An 18,096-nucleotide genomic window follows, 5' to 3' on the forward strand; every position below is an offset into this window, starting at 1 on the left:
TGAATCTATAAAAGATACCCTAATACTGGATAACTAGTACCTAAATTTGCATTCTTTTGCATATCATTGCACAGTTGCATCCAACTCAGGGATGCAGAAAAGGAGCGAAGACCACTCAATGAATTGGAAACTTCTCCTGGTGTAAGTGAGATTCCAGGAGCATCTCTTGAAGTAGGGACAGGCTGTGCCATCAAGCAAGCTTCATCTGGCTCTTCGAAGAGACATGGTATTAGGGATTTGTGTTTTTTGCTCCAGAAACAGCTCTGACGTATGAGTCGGAATGAAAATTAATAACTTGGGTCTGAGAGTTACTGTGTGTAAAAGAGAGGTGGGGACCACCCCCTATCAAATACTGCTTTTCATACCTTCTGGTATTCTGACCCCAACAGGCAGTAAATACCACAACTCAGATGACAGAAACAATACCTCACTGGTACAAGGGATGCATCGAGAGGCTGGGGCATCATCCTCAAAGCAATTTTCAGTATTGCAGTTTCTATTGACACTCAAACAATCTTATTGGCAGTAGCGCCACAAAACATTACTTCTCGCCAAGTTTGTGCTACAGATCTTGTCGCAAGACAATGGCTACCAAGAGTCCTTTGGGTAAAGATGTCTCAGCTACCTCTGCCTTTTTGGAGGTCACTTTAAAAAAAACAGAATAATAAATGCTAGGGATTGAACAGAGACACCCCAGGCGATTTACTTACAAGATATCATAAATCAGGACATTGAAGAGGACTTACACCAATGTCAGCGCCCTGGGTCTCTCTAGGAGGGATTATTTCCTACAAGAAACGTTCAGGCAAGTTTAGGTTATTTTTAAGATGCATTGTTGCCTGGCAGACTGTATGTTAATGAGCTCTGCTCCTCATTGCACACGGCATGCCACCTTTACCTTTAGAAATGACCTTTCAAATGAAACTTATGGGATGGAAACAAATATATAGGACAGGGCTTTAAGCCAATGCCAAAAATATGGTAGAAAGTAAAAAATATCATGGATTACAGTGAATGTAAAACTCTAATATAGCCTTAGAGCCCAATGTAGTGGGCTATACCAGCCATTAAAGGCCCGCTCTAGGGTTAAAGGCCCGAGCCGAGAGCGAAGGCATTGTCTTCAATGGAGTGCTCAACATTCCAATATTCTACTGTAATATAGTGAAAGTTGTTCAAGGAACACCTTGCTTAAATTACACTGTAAATATCAGACAAATGTAGCCTGAATGGCAAGGTTTACCCACATGATGTGTGTACTGTCCAAAGACGTCTTGGCCTTGGTTGTTGAAAAGACAAAGGACCCTGGCAAACAGAGGAGCTGGGTCAACATCACCATTTTTTTCTTTTTTACACAAGATTCCCCAGCAAGAAATCCATGGAATCCCTATAAACGCAGATGAATGACGCTCAGAGTCACCATTTTAGTGAGCACTGAGGATCAGGACTATAAATCAGCCTCAACGCCCTCTAGTATCGAGGAAGTTGCCCGCCTTGATCTCCTTTGCACAGGCCTTGGCTGTTGCAAGATTTTTGTTTGTTTTTGGGGTGCTTAGTGCCACCCTTCGAGATGCCTATTGGTCATTCTGTGTTAAATTAAGATCCCCAGGATTAGGATAATTAGATCCATTTGTATTTTTGTTTTAATGAAGAAAGAGTTACTTTCCTTCGGTAACAATCTTTCTGATGGATACTCTATTTACCTGTAAATTTTTCATATCATTAATATCCCAGGTACCGGGCTGTATCCGGAAACATCTGACGTAGCCCCCTCCCCGTTGGTAGGCGATGCCGGCTCCATCTTTACGCTTTAAATGGAGTCATGGTGACTTCACTGTAGCCATAGTTCCCATCCCAGCATTCTGACGTTGGTTCTCCCCGCTGAGTCCATACAGCAATGTTTTGTGAAGGCGACAAGGGAAACCTTAGGTGCTACTCTGTAAATTTCAGCTGCAGGTACTCCTCTGGCCAAGGCTGCAGTGGGAGATTTCACCCTGGTGCAATTGGCCCGGATTCCCACAGGCAACTCCTTCTTTGCAATGGCAAGTGAATTTTCATCTGGGCCGGACTGGCCATAGAGGGAATCAGGCATTTTCCTGGGAAGCTGGAAAAGGCTTGCTTGCTCTTTTTGTACCTGGGGGCCGGTTTTGCAGCAGCACTGCAATAGCGGTCCCCAGTAACAAAGACGGCAAGCAAGCTTTTCCAGCTTCCAGGGGCCAGGGCTGCCTTGACAATTGTCAGGGTTGCCTTGGGTTCCGAGTCCAGCCCTGATTTTCATGCCCAACATTATTCAGTGACAAAATTTCTCTTACAGACTGCCTTTCCACCCTTGCTGTCTGTGCACCCTATGAAGAGCCGGTCGTCTGACATGATCTGTTTGGTGCAGTCTATGTAATAACTACGGCACACCTGGGTAACAACTGTGAAACTGCTACTTCTCTTTGGTAGGGTGAGAAGAGGATCCACGGTGGAGATGGTGATAGATTGATCAACACCTTGCGGAGGATGGCCACTTTAGTTCTAAGGGCATGTTTGTCCAGAAAGAAGCATGTGAACTTAAGATGAACGCTCAAAGTCTGCAGCTCGATGACCTATCACGCCGATGTAACCGCAAAACACAAAAATGCTATTAAAAGCCAATGAACATAACTGCCAACTGTGGAAGTGCTTAAAAGCAGCACTCGTCAAGAAAGTTTAAACCAGGATCAAACCCCATTGAGGCACAATAAAAGGAGTTTGAGGAAACATTCATCAGTCCCTTGAGAAATCTCATCACAAAAATTGACTTAACGAGACAGATGATCTGGGGGGATAAACTATCTGGCAATGCTGCAAAGTACCAATTCACACTGCTGTAACTACAAGAGCACAAACTGGGGGTCTCAGACAACCAAGCCTTAAAGGAGCCCACATGAAGTTCAAAGCACCAAGGCCCACATGCATCAAGCATTTTTGGAGTCGCAAACGGTGCGATTCCTTAAAATCGGCCGTTTGCGATTCCAAAAATGCTTTTTTGGATGCATCAAGCAATTTTAGAAATCGCAACATTTTTGCGATTTCTAAAATTGCGATTGCTTTTAAGAAATTGCAAATTTGCGATTTCTTAAAAGCAATGCATGATTACTTTTAAAATTGCAAAATCGCAATTAGGGGGTCAAATTTACCGAGTGGTTGAACCACTCGGTAAATTTGCAAAAAGTGTTTAAAACGCTTAAAATGCATTTTTTTCTACATTCATGTTACAGACACACATGTCCTTAGGACATGTGTGTGTGAAACATGATGCGAAAAATACATTTCAGGGGTGCATGGGGAGGTCCTTTGGACCCCCCCTGCATCCATGAAATGCATTAACAAATTGCGATTTTCAAAGTGAAAATCGCAATTTGCTAATGCCTTCCCATTGCTTTCTATGGGCCTTTTGGCCCATGGGAACCAATGGGAATAGCGAATTCGCAAATTGTATTTCGGTAATTTATGCGATTCGGTAAAAATTGCGATTTTTGCCAAATCGCATAAATTTACCGAAAATAATCATGCATCTCGTTTTGCGAATTCTAAAATGCGAATCGCTATTTTTCGCACTTTAGAACTCGCAAAATCCCGGGATGATGCATGTGGGCCCAAGTCCCCAATCTGTTCCACCTCCTGGGGTATACCAACTTCGTGCAGGGGTACAGATAGAAACAATCACCTCGACCACCTATGGTGAAAGCTGGAAAGAATTCACATGTACCAGCTCACCCTCCAGGTATGAATGTGTAGGCTCTGAAGACTGGTGAGGTGAACTGCCATTAAGTCTGGGAGAGGTAGTCTGCCCAGAAGGGAAGACAGAACGGGGGTCACAGGGAGAGGTGTAGGAGGTTGTATAACACCAGTCTCAGCCAACCAGGGGTAATGCTAATGACTTGAGCCCTGTCTGGGAAATCTTATTCAGAACTCAAGGAATCAAGGGTATGGGAGGATAAGCAAAGGGAAGCAGAAACTTCAACCAAACACCTCTCATGTTGTCCATCAAGATCTGAACCAACTGACTGTGAAAGTCCTTGACTCCATCCAAATTTCCCTTAGTTCCAGCAGGTTGATGTGTAGTGCTGACTTCTCTGAAGATCAGAGGAATCTAATCTCTATCTCCACAGATGCACGCCTCACACGAAGATGGATGTATTATCACCACCATCTCCGCAGATGGAGGATACAGAAAGACGACCTTTGAATTCAGTTTTTCTCTGCCGACCACCGATCTAAGTCCGCTGCAGTATGAATGAAGGTCACAATGCTGTCCATCAAATCTCCCTTATGCTGAAACCACTGCTGGGGAGACACCACTGGAGAGCCCTCGCCTTTATGAATGCATGCATGTCCAAGAAGATGCAAGTAGCCAGAAAACACAACAGGGGCATAATTATTGGGGCTGGAATCTGAGCTTCCGCCCAAAACATCGGAATCATATCCCAAATGTCCTGGATCCTTTCTGGTTTAGATTTCTTTGGAGGGAAGGTTCAGGGTGATATTGTATCCAGTGCCTCCCCATCAACAGAAGGTTCTGCGAGGGCTAGGTGGGACTCGGGCATGTTGACAGACAAACTCAAGTCACACAACTGGCAAGCTGCCACCTACAACAAGTGGCATGCCGACTCGGCTTTCAGCAGCCAGTCGTCGAGGTACAGGATTAATGGATCCTCAAGCACCAGACATGGGCTACGTCCACTGTCATCACGTTTGTGAAGAATCGAAGTGCTGAAGTCAGGCCAAACAACATGATCACGAACAGCTAGTGAGTAGACACTGCCATGACTCGCAGGTATCTCCTTTGTGCCTGCAGGATTGATATATGGAAGTACCGAGCCTGCAAGTTAAAGGACACCATTGACTTTTCCGGTTTCAACACCAGCATGACTTGAGCCAGTGACAGCATCTTGAACTTGAACTACTCTGCTGAGGTAGTGATGGATTGGAGGACCTCTGTGAGAATATTTGGTCTGAGTTCCACTTAAGGAAGTGGCAACTTAAGCATGGTGGTTGCCTTTTTTAAAGAACAGCATGGATCAAAACAATTTCTGCTTAAGAAGGACACAGAAGGGGATGTATATTAATATCCAGCGACATATCCAGCCCGCTAGTATTCTGTAGAGCAGGGGTCTCCAAACCGGTCCTGGAGGGCCGGATCCATGCCAGATTTTTAAAATAACTACATGTATCTCAATGGGGATATCCAAAAAATCTGCATGGATCCGGCCCTCCAGGACCGGTTTGGAGACCCCTGCTGTAGAGCCAGATAGTATACTGCCTCAGATAAAGGAAGAGGTGGAAAAGTCTCATTATCATCACTGTCCTGATGACCCTCGGGGAAGAAGAAGCCAGAGAAGAGCATGAAGGTGACTTTCAATTTGATCTTGATTGTGATCATCTCTTAGGGGAGTGGGAGTGTTTCTTCTTTCCTTATGCTCCCTCATCTGATGCCCCAAAGCCTAGTCCTGGCAGAAATGCACACCTAAATAGTTGTGCAGATATTGTGCATTTATTCCCTCTTGGTTCAGTACCACCATATAGAGATGTTTTTCAGGCACGGGCTAAGAGAGCAATTGCCCATGGCCCCTACTTTTCAAGGGTCCCTGGTGCATTAACATTTGTGCAGGACTAAGAGTGGTTGCAAGATAGAGGATGGATGCTGCCCACAAAGCCTGACCCGAATTAGAAGTTGTTTCTTCTCCCCATACCCCCCGCCCCCCCCACCCCCCACCCCCCCATGGCTGCTGTCTGAAGGATTCTGGGAACAAGCCCTCATCTGATGCCCCAAAGCCTGGTCCTGGCAGACATGCACACCCAAATAGATGTGCAGATATTTGTGCATTTATTCCCTCTTGGTTCAGTACCACCATATAGAGATGTTTTTAGGCACGGGCAAAGTGGGCAATTGCCCATGGCCCCCACTTTTCAAGGGTCTCCCTGGTGAAGTGATCTTTCTTCCACTCTATCTATCAGAACATCTTTCTGCCCTTCTCTACCTCTGACTTTCACTAGCCAGTGTCATTTTTAGGAATGTTGGCATCCCAGGAAAGTCTTTCAGTGTTTTTTTTGGTTTAAAGTTAAATGATACATCAATATTGTTTGGCATCATTTGGGTATAAATTGGCAAAAAAATAGGTAATAAAAGTCTAATGTGCTCCGGACAGGGAGCCCCAAATTATCCCTTGCCCAGGGCCCCGAAAATCCTTAAGATTACGCTATCACCATATAGGAAAAGGACGGCCAGGGCGTAAATTTTACAAAGTCCATGTTACACAAAAGTGAAATATGGCAGACACCTTCTGTAATCTAACCCAGAGGCTTGGCGAGCAGCCTCAAAGTAGAACTTAAATAATTCAAAGCCCATGTGGGAAATTAAATAGTAAACTAGAATGACTGTCGAGATAATGCCACTGCCCCTCAAGTCTGACCTTCAATGAATAAAGCCGCATAATTTGTGTTCCAACTTGCTGTTCGCTCCTTTTCCAAGCGCAGGAGTGATGGGCTGTCCTCGTTAATATTCTGTGCGCCTCCGCTCACCTGGATCCCTGCCCAAGCGTTCTGTCCTCTGGCTCTGCTGACATCAATTGGCAAAACATGGGCTTAAAAGGCATTTGTTGTTTCTTCCTGGTTCTGATGCGGTTGCTGTTTCCTTCGGCTCTCATATCCATCGACATAAGGCAACTCAGTTTTCAGATCCAGGCTATATAAAATGCTACCTACAGACTCTGCTCCAACAGGAAAGGCTGGACCCGGCAGACACTGGACACATAGCCCACTAATGGCCTTTTAACAGAAGCCAGTGCTGGGAAAGGGCTCTTTGGAGAAGCCCCGTAATGCTTGTCTGCCTTAGAAGTTGGACATTATGGGGCATATTATCAAGGGGGTTTATTTCGCTTTTTTGGCTTCAAAAGCCAAGAAATCGGAGATAAAATTATCTCCCTATTACCTAGCTGTCGCTAACACCAGTTAGCGACAGCTAGTAGGAGATGGCGACCATCTTGGGCCCCACTTTACATGTCAGTGATATTTATCACTAATGACATGCAAAGTGGGCGTGCCAAGATGTTAGCGACTGGAAACCATCGCTAACATCGCTATCTCCTATTACCAACTTTTGGAGATATTCGCGCTAAGCACGAACATCTCCAAAAGCTAACGCCTGCCCTGAGCAGTTCTTAGCCATGTTATCCAATGGTAGGTGGATAACATGGCTAAGAGCATTAGCTCGGTAATGCATGAATATCGCGGACTTTTCAGCGATATTCATGCATTGCAGCCGATTTTTATCGCTTAGGAGATAAACCTTGATAATAGCAAGGTTCCTAAGCGATAAACATCGCTGCAGCTCGGCGATAAAAATGTTGCCGTTAAACCAACATAGCGATAATTATCGCTAGTTGTTGGTAATATGCCCCTATGTTTTTTTTACTCTCAGCTGATTTAAGTGTCTTTGGTTCGCATCAAAGGTCTTGTATTAGTGCCAAACGGCGATAAACACTTTAGTTCTTGGCTCACGCTTGGGGACCTTTTCAGTGCATTTCTTCTCTGCATTCTCTGTTTTTGAAGCTCATGCAGATCTGGAGGGAGAATCGTTTCACAGGAAGACTGGTGACCCTGGCTCTAAAAGTATTTAACGATATCACTCTAGTAAGCCCTGGACTGCATCTTTTTGCTTTTTAGGTCATGTGGTCAAAAGTAGCCAATAGTTTGGGAAACAGTAGGGTGGGCGGGGCATTTTAAATCTACACAGTTAGAGGAACCCCGCTTCATGTCACAATCCTGGAGTTAAAAGTGTGTTTACATGTTGTGTGATCTTGAGCAAACTTAACTCTGGGTTTTTTATTCTGAAATACCTGACAGGTGTCTAAAAATGGACAGTCAAAAACAGAACAGTGTAGTGTTCTGACTCCTACGTCACCAAAAAAAAGTGCATCAAGCCCGCAGGAATTTGCTCGTCTACTTTCTCAATTTTTGTACTATCATACATTGAATATATCGAGAGAAACTTAAAAAAGCCAAGTTTTTTTGCTCTTGCAAATGTGGTTTTCTTAATTGGCTGCTCCTTCATTAGAGCATGAAACAGGATATTTCTGTGCACTTGTTTTTGCAATTCTTTGCATTTGTTGATATTCCTAAGTGAATTTTCAGGATTCCAGTTTACGCCTTTTGTTTTCATTTTTTATCCCAGTTTCTTTCCCTGCCTTGAGCTGAAGACTACTGGTTCAAAAAGGCCCGGGCCAGAACCTGATTTACATGGCGGGAGAGACCCGTCAATAAAGCAGAAGGGCTATAAAGATACTAGAACATTCCATCCATTGAGGGTAGGTGTGTTCTAACTTAGGGAGAAAAAAAAGGCAAACATTGGAACGTCGGAGAGGTCTATTAGAGGAAATATTGGCCTGAGCCATCCCACTGCCTTCAATGGGGCTCACTACACTCCAATGTTCTATTCCTCTTAATATTTATGGGTACAAATGAGTCATCAACAACAACAAGTATCTAGGGGTCAAGAAAAAAAAAAAGAACTCAACTCACAACTTGATCCTCGAAAAAACCAATAATTATTGGTAACACATGAAACACCCAGGTGCTCTATTGTGCGTGGCTAAATACACGAGGGCAAAACAACTCCAAGGGTAGATGAATTATTCCCATCAGTCGCCGATCTGTACCGCCCTTATGCAATAAGGGCGGTACATTTAGCCACGCACAATAGAGCACCTGGGTGTTTCATGTGTTACCAATAATTATTGGTTTTTTCGAGGATCAAGTTGTGAGTTGAGTTCTTTTTTTTTGCTTTGTTTTTTTCTTGACCCCTAGATACTTGTTGATGATATTAGTGGGGGCGTGTATCTAGGTTTGGGTCATTAAACTTGCCCTTGGACCCCTTTTCAAAAATTCTGTGTGGTACAAATGAAAGTCTCCAGGAAATCACTCCCTTCAAAGGGAGTGCTACACAGAATTTCCACACAGGTTGCATTTAGCAGGGGTGTGCACAGCTGCATGACTTTCCTTCCACAAATCAGATCAATGTGAATTAAAACTTTGAAGACTTTGTGAACTTTGTGAAGGTACAAGCTGGCTAAAGTGAGAGACCCGGAAATGAATGCCTCCTGAAAGCGATTGACTACTACTTCAATGAACAGGTGAATGATCAACTCGTACACCAACTTATTCCTTATATCTCCTTCAATGGGTGATTGAAATTGCCACCAAAGGGTCCTTATTTCAACATCAGTGCACAGAGGAGTGACTCTAGTATCTCTGACACGCATCTCAACATGGATCTAAGTTGCAATAGTGAGTGAGGAAATACAAAGGGTTTTAATCTATTTTAAGTAGTAGCGTGGGAGTTTTTTTTTTAGCAAAGCACCCCATAGACCTCCCCCTTTCCCCTTTCACCCTCTGCTTTTTTTAAATGTATTTAAGCATATTATGGTGTTTTGGAGCCTCCTCACACACTCCAAATTACCACTGTTCTTTCTGTGCTTTAATGGCAGCACTTTTCGCTCCCCCCTATCCTGACAGTCTGTCTGAAGTACGAATTGTCCTCTCACATTGTCAAATACTGCAGTTCTGTGCCAGAAATTCAACATCAAAAGGAAAATATTGATAGTTTTGTGGATTTTTTTCATTTTAAGTCAATGTTATATGTTTCAAAAAAATGTTGTTAACAAGAGCAATTTAAATGTGTCAAAACAATTGTATCCTCTCAAGGACAGATTCTATCAAGGACTGAAAAGCAAGTCAGGGTGAGTCCATGCGTGTGGCAAGCCAGGCACATTTTGTCCTGGAAAATATCTAGGTATAATTAAGCAGAAGTTAAAAGTACAGAAAAGTTTAAAAGGTGGACTAAAATTTGTCCTGTTTAAGGGAGAAGGGACTAGATATACATTTAGAAGTTACTAAAGAGGTTGCTATTGTTAGACATAAGGGAAGGATATTCTTGGCAACCCACAGCAATCAATACCAAACCTTCTGGAATAATTACATTTCTATTGCTTTATATCGAGACACGTACTGAAAGAAGAACAAGCATTTGCAATGCAACAGGACTCGCATTAACAAGGGTTTGAGCTATTGCCATTGTAAATGACAATGCTTTTTAATTAAGGGTTGTTCTTAAAACAGATAAATAAAAGGCATTGTCATTTACAATGCCAATAGTTGAAACTCTCACAAATGCAAGACCTATTGAATTGCAAATGCGTGCTATACATTTTTTTAAAAAGCGTAAGTAGAGAGCGTGCCCTGCCTGCAATAGCAGGCAGGACAATGCTATTTGAGAAAATAGGGCTTGGAGCATCGAATTAAAGCCTACAGAGTCACCATGTCGTGTAGCCATTGGGGGGTTACAAAATGAGACAAGGCGGTACTAGGGAGGGACTATTAAGCCTTTTGACCAATGAACAGCGAAAGTTTACAGTGGACAATGACACAAGCCAATGAAAAATATAGGCGGAGCTTCAAGTCCCAACCTCAATATAGTATGTCTCGCAGAGCAGCGCATGCGCTGCCCAGGCTCAACCTAAAAACGAAATACATCATCTTAAATTTTGCCTCAGACCCCACTTTCAGGACTGTAAATTCAAATGGAATTTTACACACATAACATACTTCGGAACCCTTTACTCCAAATACATAGACCCTTAGACTCTAAGCCAAAAGAGAATACTGGGAGAGATCGGAGAAGAATCGTCATCCTGGTCTCCCTTCAATGTTCTGTTGGGGTTGCATCTCACGGATAATCCTTCGCATTCTAACCATGATATCACTCACATCCCTCCATCATTGTTTTGAGAGGCCAGTTGCATTTTAAAGACTCTATATGGAAAGGGACACTTGAAAATATCCCTTGAGAAGCTTATGGCACTGAAAGTTAGAGGCGGCGTCAATTTTCCTGACGTTAACTTATACCAGGGCACTATTAGACTGACTCACGAAGCCAAAGACAACCCTCGATTTCTTTACGGATTAAAACCAAAGCTGATCTCATAGGAGCTGTGCCACAATCAGCATACTCTACCGCCAAATCCTCCCTCAACCTCACTGTACCTTCAGCTAAAAAAAGGCCATTCTACACTAAATTTGAATGGATAAAACTATCAAGATGATTTAACAAAAAATTGATAACAACTACATATCACCCATTCTTGTGTGCATGGATTAAGAGCATTTTATATAGACACACCATCAAGCTACTACTCGATGGAGACAAATACCATATTCCAGAAATGCAAATTATGTTTCGCAACAGAGAACCAATAAACATCTTACAAATATTGCAAAAACACCTTCAAAGCACATACGAGAAGAACCAGCGGTAGGATCCAACACAAATCTACTGTGCATAACACAGAGAAATCTGCAAATGTCTATTACTTTATCCAGAGCAACAGTAGCCCCCTGTATCTTAACCAAGAAGCCACTTGGCCTCGTGTTTCGACTAGAGACAGCAATAGCTGTCTGTCGGTAAGGCCTACTGCTACCAATGCAAATCGTGTACTTAGAGTGGGTTTGGATCAGCCCCTCTCTTATGGCAGGACGGTGCGGCTGTCCGTTTCACGCCACAGCACCAGATTCAATGGCTTTCCTCTCTATTCTTCTCTTTGTCAGGCCCTGGGGTTTTCTGAACTCACATTCGTTGAATGGACGATGCAGTCTTCCACTGCTGATGCCAGCCTTGCTTGTTTACAAAGCAAACACAATGTCAGACGTTGATTCTTTACAAAGCAGACAGACAAGGTCTGATGTCAGCCTTTTCATTTCTTCTTTCTTTCTTTCCTACCCCCACCCAGCATCCTCTTGCCTCCTAAGGCCCTTGCTTATTTATTCTCTTATTTCTATGTCTCCCTATTGGTATGTGCCAATCTTGAAATGTTTTTCTGACCCTTCACTTTCGTATTATCTTAACAAATCCTTTTCAAATATGGCAGCCATGAGTACACATGAATCTGTGCCAGCCATCTTTTAATGCATTTTCACAGGTTTCATAAACCTCTTCTAATACGGGTTCCACGGATACAAGGGCTACAGTTAAATAATACAAAAAAGTCAACAGGCTTCACACTCCAAGATCTACCACTTTGCCAATGTTCACATGCTCTGCTTTCAAATAGTTCACATCATACCTCTCTGACTGCTATTTATGCTAGCATTCTAGCCAATCGCGGCCAACCTCTTTACCCATGACATCACTCTCTCGTGGCTCAGTCCAGAGCCCATCCTTTCTTCGACATACACTGTCTCCGCCAGTGACATCATCTCCTGTATTGACTTCCCTTACAATGTCTATGCTAACAACAAATCTTCTCTTTTCCCATCGCCTTTCTCCTCCTCTAGTTTCATATCTGACTGCCTAATTGCCTCTGGCTTACCCTATGATTTATAATGACAAACTCTTCATTAAAAAGTCCCTTACTTTCCTATTTCAACTAAACTTCCCGTAAACACCCAACTCTCTTCTCTCTAGTTATAATAGTTGGTGTGATTCAACCCTGAATGTGCATGGAATTCTTTCTCGACACCAATACCTCTGCAGCTCAGTACCAAGTTCTTAACTTTTGGAAAATGGCTTGTACTTTTAGACTACTCCAACAATTTGTTTGCTTGTTTCTAAATCCTTTCTCTTCCCTAGGCCAAGGTTATAAACTGAGCCATTTGAACTTTACTCAGCCTACTCAAGTACACACCCACCACATTCCCTCAGCATGAAGTCCTCTGACTGCTAAGAAACAGGACTTGTACAAATTACTAACACTCAAATTTCAAAGTTGCCAACTACATTTCCCGATTACTGGACTGGCAGTATCATTTGATACAGCCCCACCAAGAGTTTTCAATCTGCCAATCTGAATCTCCTCCCTCACAAAACCCTCCTTGTTTAGGTTTCAGTCCTTCCAGCTCCTTCACTGAACTCCCTACCACCTAACATCCAAGGGAGACTTTAAAACTGCACTCAAGTGCCACCTCATGAGACACGAAAAGAGAATAGCTACTCAGCCCTTGTAGTAAATGTCTATGTATGTTGGTTGTAAAATAATCCTGATGCTCATCTTGTGCAAATGTTTAGTAACTACACTCTTCTCATCATACAACAGCTCCTTTCAACATCATAATAACCCTGACTTTAACATCCAATTTGGCTGAGATGCTAGGTAGCTAAGATTTTTGCATACAGCATTTCTGATCAAAATGAATAAAGTAGCTGTTCAATTAAATTCCTGCCTAAATCTCTCCCTTTCTGAAAATAAACTAAAGTCAGATTTGTATAAGACCTATTAGATGCTCTAAACCTTCTTCAATCATACAATTATTATTCTTCAACGTCAAGAGAACATTATGGTGGCCTACTAAAATCAACAAAGTTGGCCTACTTGTCAAAAACCTCTGCTAGAGCTGCCATAAGGTAAACACCACACCTAAACACCTTGTGTTCCAGTTCCAAAAATGTAAGAGCTTATGGAAAAGATCTCATGTGTCATTATCAACATTATTTCTCCGGTTCTCGACTATTCATTGAAATGTCTTTTTCTCCAAATGCTCAATGGGATCCATAAGTCATAAACCCAAAATGAAACAGTTTGACTTACTCATGGCAATCCTCATCCAGAAAATTAGGGCTAACTGGAAAGCTCCAGATCCCCCTTTCTCCCTCCATTCCTAGAAATTAGTAGGTCAGATGCACAGAATGGAAAGAGAATCTTCAATAATGATCAATACCATACGCCACTGAAGAAGACATGGTCACCCCTCATCAATTTTCTTCCGCCCTGAAGAAAAAGAATACAAGGGTGTGGCGAGGTAGTAGTAGAAGTGTAAAGCTATCCTAATAAAAAAGAAAGACCACTATTCCAACAACACCTCATACAAGACCATGTATCCGTGATTCAATATTTCATTGGTAAGTCTTTCGCGTTAACACCCATCACCAACAAGGCGCAAAATGTTAATGCACTGTGATTATTAGTTGGGTTGATCCATGCTGAGCAAGGAAAATGTTTTTGGGATAGGAAGTCAATTTCCGTTTCTACCCAGACGAGCCTAGAGAACGGTTTTGCTACTTGCCTTCACATCAACCTATCTGTGGAACACAACAGAAAGAGTAACAGACTAATACCAGGAGTTGGACTGTTTTTGCACAAACTTTAGGCAACAACATGAAATGAAGTTTCTTAACAATACTTACTGTCATTTTTTCAAGTTTCAAGTTTATTTTATTTTTATAATTTTGGAACTCAAAAGAGATCCACATAAAAAGAAAAAAAAGATAAAGCATACATTCTCAAACAGTAAAATATGATTTACAAATGCACTAAATATTATAAAACATCAGATAAAATCAACATTAATAATCATGACATCCATATAAAGTTTTAATACATATCTAAAAAACACTTAAAAAAGTTAAAAATCCTATGACAAAACATTTCATTTGGTGGTTTATAGATGGCGTCTATTCATGCAGAGGCAGAAAAAATGGATAATTGTAGACAGATTGGCCTCATCCATTTACGTCAATATAATAGTAGAGCGGGACAGATAAAGAGCACAAGGGTAACATTCTGGATGGAATTATTACACAAATTATAGACTGGAGAGGAACCGTACCATTTAGATAATACATTATTTAGTGGAAGTGAACACTGCCTCAATAATTTCCAAAAACGGCGCACTCCATGGGGGAGGTTCCAAGTAATATAAGATTGTATTTTATTTATCACACAAGAGTCAATAGCTGGATGAATGCCTCTCTTTAGAATACGGGCTTCCCTGTCCATAGTGAAACTTAATTTCCAGGTGGCCTGTTTCAAAATGGTCTTTAATTGATATGGTGATAAAATAAAAAGTACACATTCGTCCAATTGAAGCAAGTCAACCGCAATTCTAAAATGTTTAACAATTAATGATTGCTCATTTAAGGTTCCTAATAATTCTTTCAGAATAAAAGATCTTAATGTACCAGGATCACCCTTTACAAGGCTTGTAACCCATCGCACTATCCCTGCAAGACCCTGTACCCAACTAATACTTACTGTCTTCATGAGTCCAAACTAGCTGCGGTGGGCTGCGAGGGCCGTCCCCCGGCGTGGTGAAACACAGCGCTGACGTGAAGTAGGGTGTATATTTTCTCAGACCAGTGATGTATCCTCTGTGAACACCATGGAAATCAGGAGCGACAGGCACCATTGTTACTGCCTCGGGGGAGTCTACAGGCCATGCCAGGAGCTAGAAAAGGAAGAAACATGTCATGGCTCGTGGGTCTAAAGTATCGATAAAAATATGTACTTTTGAAGTAAGATTCATAGAGAACATTTCAGGGGGAAAATGCACACGCTCCATAGATGGTATCAATTATTAGGAGCTCATAGCATAACAAGAACAAATCTGGTTACAAAATTTGAAAGCAAGTGGTCGAAAGGGTAGTGTTTGGTTTTCAGTCATTTTATTGATTTTAATCACAAATACGGTAAGTGAATATCCTTCATTCAGAAATACCAAAGCAGTGTAAAGTTACAGGATTTATCATTAATCACCATACTTACATCAAAAATGTCCACAAGTCGCTCTACTGTAAAGGTCTGAGTTAATATTGTGGTTTGAACATCTCACTTGTATTTACCCACTTGAAGGTCAATAACACTGCTCCAGTTGAGCCAACTTGAGCGAGGGAGGAGGTATCAAAGAGACATACCAGAGCAAGGCACTACCCTGTCACATACAGGTCAGTTTCTATCACACACCATACCTCAGGGGAAGCCACACCCGCGCATGGAGATATTCAGGTCACAGGAGCTTCGCCCCATGCCATACCACGTGTGCCTTAAGGAAGATCTGCTGCCCCAGTTTGGAAAAACATATCTATACCCTTCCATACACACCCTCAACTCGACCAGGAACCCTTCTGATGTCTCCAACCCTCTTACAACTGCTTTTTGCCCTTCATCAATTCTCTCTTCCTAACCATGGCATCAGGGCCTACATCTGGAAAAAGGAGGTGGCAGCTCTTTTGGTACACCACAGTTTCCACCCACACAGTTATTTTCAGGATTCTGTCAGAGCTGTCCACTTCGTCTCGAAATCCCATCCCAGTGATTGCCCCAGTACCTCAGAAAGGAACCGCCTTTTGTCCTGGAGGGCAATCTAAAGGTCTGCGTACCCAGCACTAAACTTTCCCCACATCATACCCATCTCTAGTTAGCACCCGGGTCTGGAATATCTTCTCCACTGTCCCAGTACGTGATTCAGCTGAGAGTAGACTAGGAATGGCCAGTACCATGAGCTGGGTTCCTCTGCATCGTGTGTAGTATCCGGCAGCATTGTTCCAGTTTGATCAGGCACCAAACTCCACAAATCTTAAACATGGCAATTCCTCTGAGCGTAGCTTTTGTCGACTCTGCTCTGGCTATCCAGCTGCGACCAGGGGACGGTCGCAGACCAGGAATTTGTTCATTCTGCCCTTCCAGCTTGTCCTCCACAGATCACACAGTTGCCTCAGTCCTACTTTTTTTCAGATCTAGATCTGCGTAGAGGGCGTTGATTGTTCTCAAGAGGATATGTTCAACTTTAGTTAGCTCAGCCTTGTTTAAATTATCTCCATTTCCTCATCTCTGCCCCTTTCCCTAGGAGGCTGCCAAAGGTGCAAATAAGTCATCTCTGTGACTGACTCTTGTCTGCCATGGCATTAGGAAGCACCCTATCTAACCTTCAAAATGGCATCTGCTGCCTATACGGAAGGGGAAATCCTTCATGGGAAACGGGTTGCTGGACCCTTGTAGGTTTCGCAGGTCTCATGGCTGCATAATTCTCCTCAGGGGCCACAATAGATACAGAATCCTACCCAGAAATGGGTTACAACACAATAACAATGGCAAGCACCTCCAGTGATCCCCTTTACTTGCTCTTTCAGTTACCCCATCACCATTATCAATGCAGCCAAGCGCCTAACGTGCAGGTCTCGTTCTTCGGTTGCTACTGGGGAAGGGCCAGACCTCCCCAGTGGCATCCCATTTGGCATTAGAAATGGCCAGATGGCTTCCACTGCAATTTTGAAGTACAGCTGTAGCTTTCCTTCATCGACAGGCTTCAGGTGAAAGAAAGGGTCAGTTAGCCAGAGCCTCCGAAGATCAGTACCGTCATGGCCCACTATCAGACCTGGGACACTGCAATTACAACGATGGCCAAACCATGCGCTGCCTTTGCAACGCGTTTGGAAAAACGACTGTGTCTTAACCTCGCATTCCTTTACCACACAAGTCGTTCCAATGACATGCCTTAGGTAAGGCAGCGTTGGTCTTTAACCCGTTGAACGCGACACGAATTCCACCGAGGTGCGGGTGAATTAATCAGTGGGCGGGGTTCGGACAGCCCGCGGCCGTCCTCCACACACGCCCACCGCCATGTGGGACGGCCAGGGGCCGTCCGCAGCACCGAAGGGGTTAAAGTCCAATGCTTTCCCTACTATTGCGCGGACTGGAGTTGGAATAGTAAATTATACTGTTCCAAAGTCAAGCGCTTTCCTTAAGGTAAGTTGTTCTAAACACTTGCATGATAAAGGAATGTGTGGTTAAGACGCATTTGTTATTCCGACTGTGTTGTAAGGGGACGAGTGGTTGGCATGCGTTGTTGTGTTGTACAACCGTCAGGCACACCTCCAAAGTGTACTATTCACACATAAACCCGAGACATCTTATAGAGACATAAAGCAACTGAAAGCTTCTTAAGAAGTCAAATCTAACATTATGATTTTTCAATCAAACACAAATTATACAAAATGCAGCATTTCCTAGGATGTGTCAAACAAAATAATATGGCAATCAAAATTATTTTTTTACGTAGGGTTGTTACAATGCTTTACTGGCCACGGGAGGACACTTTATTAAGATGTGATTGAAATGAACTGATGTTTACCTTGTACCCTTGGTTGATTCCATTGATAAACTGTTGAGGGGGAGGATTCCACAGAAACTGAATTGTTGTGGAGTTTGCTGCTTGGGCGATCACATTCTGTGGCGGCGCGGTTGGTACTGCACTCATCAAGGCAAAGGAGGCACCAACGTCAAAAATAAATTATGGAAAAAGACACAA

At 42.9% G+C, this 18,096-nt stretch overlaps 1 protein-coding gene across 1 annotated transcript in view; it reads right to left on the bottom strand.

The window, feature by feature from the left end:
* The window catches only part of SDK1 (sidekick cell adhesion molecule 1), a 1,937,536-nt gene that overhangs the window by 434,494 nt on the left and 1,484,946 nt on the right, over positions 1 to 18,096 (bottom strand). Inside the window, exons 18-19 of the mRNA XM_086940699.1 lie at positions 17,920 to 18,035; positions 15,045 to 15,237 (exon numbers count right to left, since the gene is read on the bottom strand). Coding sequence (XP_086796825.1) covers positions 15,045 to 15,237; positions 17,920 to 18,035 — 309 coding nt within the window. The remainder of the gene's footprint in view (positions 1 to 15,044; positions 15,238 to 17,919; positions 18,036 to 18,096) is intronic.

Source organism: Lissotriton vulgaris, chromosome 10 (assembly GCF_964263255.1).
Source record: "Lissotriton vulgaris chromosome 10, aLisVul1.2, whole genome shotgun sequence".
In the NCBI taxonomy this organism is placed as follows: domain Eukaryota; kingdom Metazoa; phylum Chordata; class Amphibia; order Caudata; family Salamandridae; genus Lissotriton; species Lissotriton vulgaris.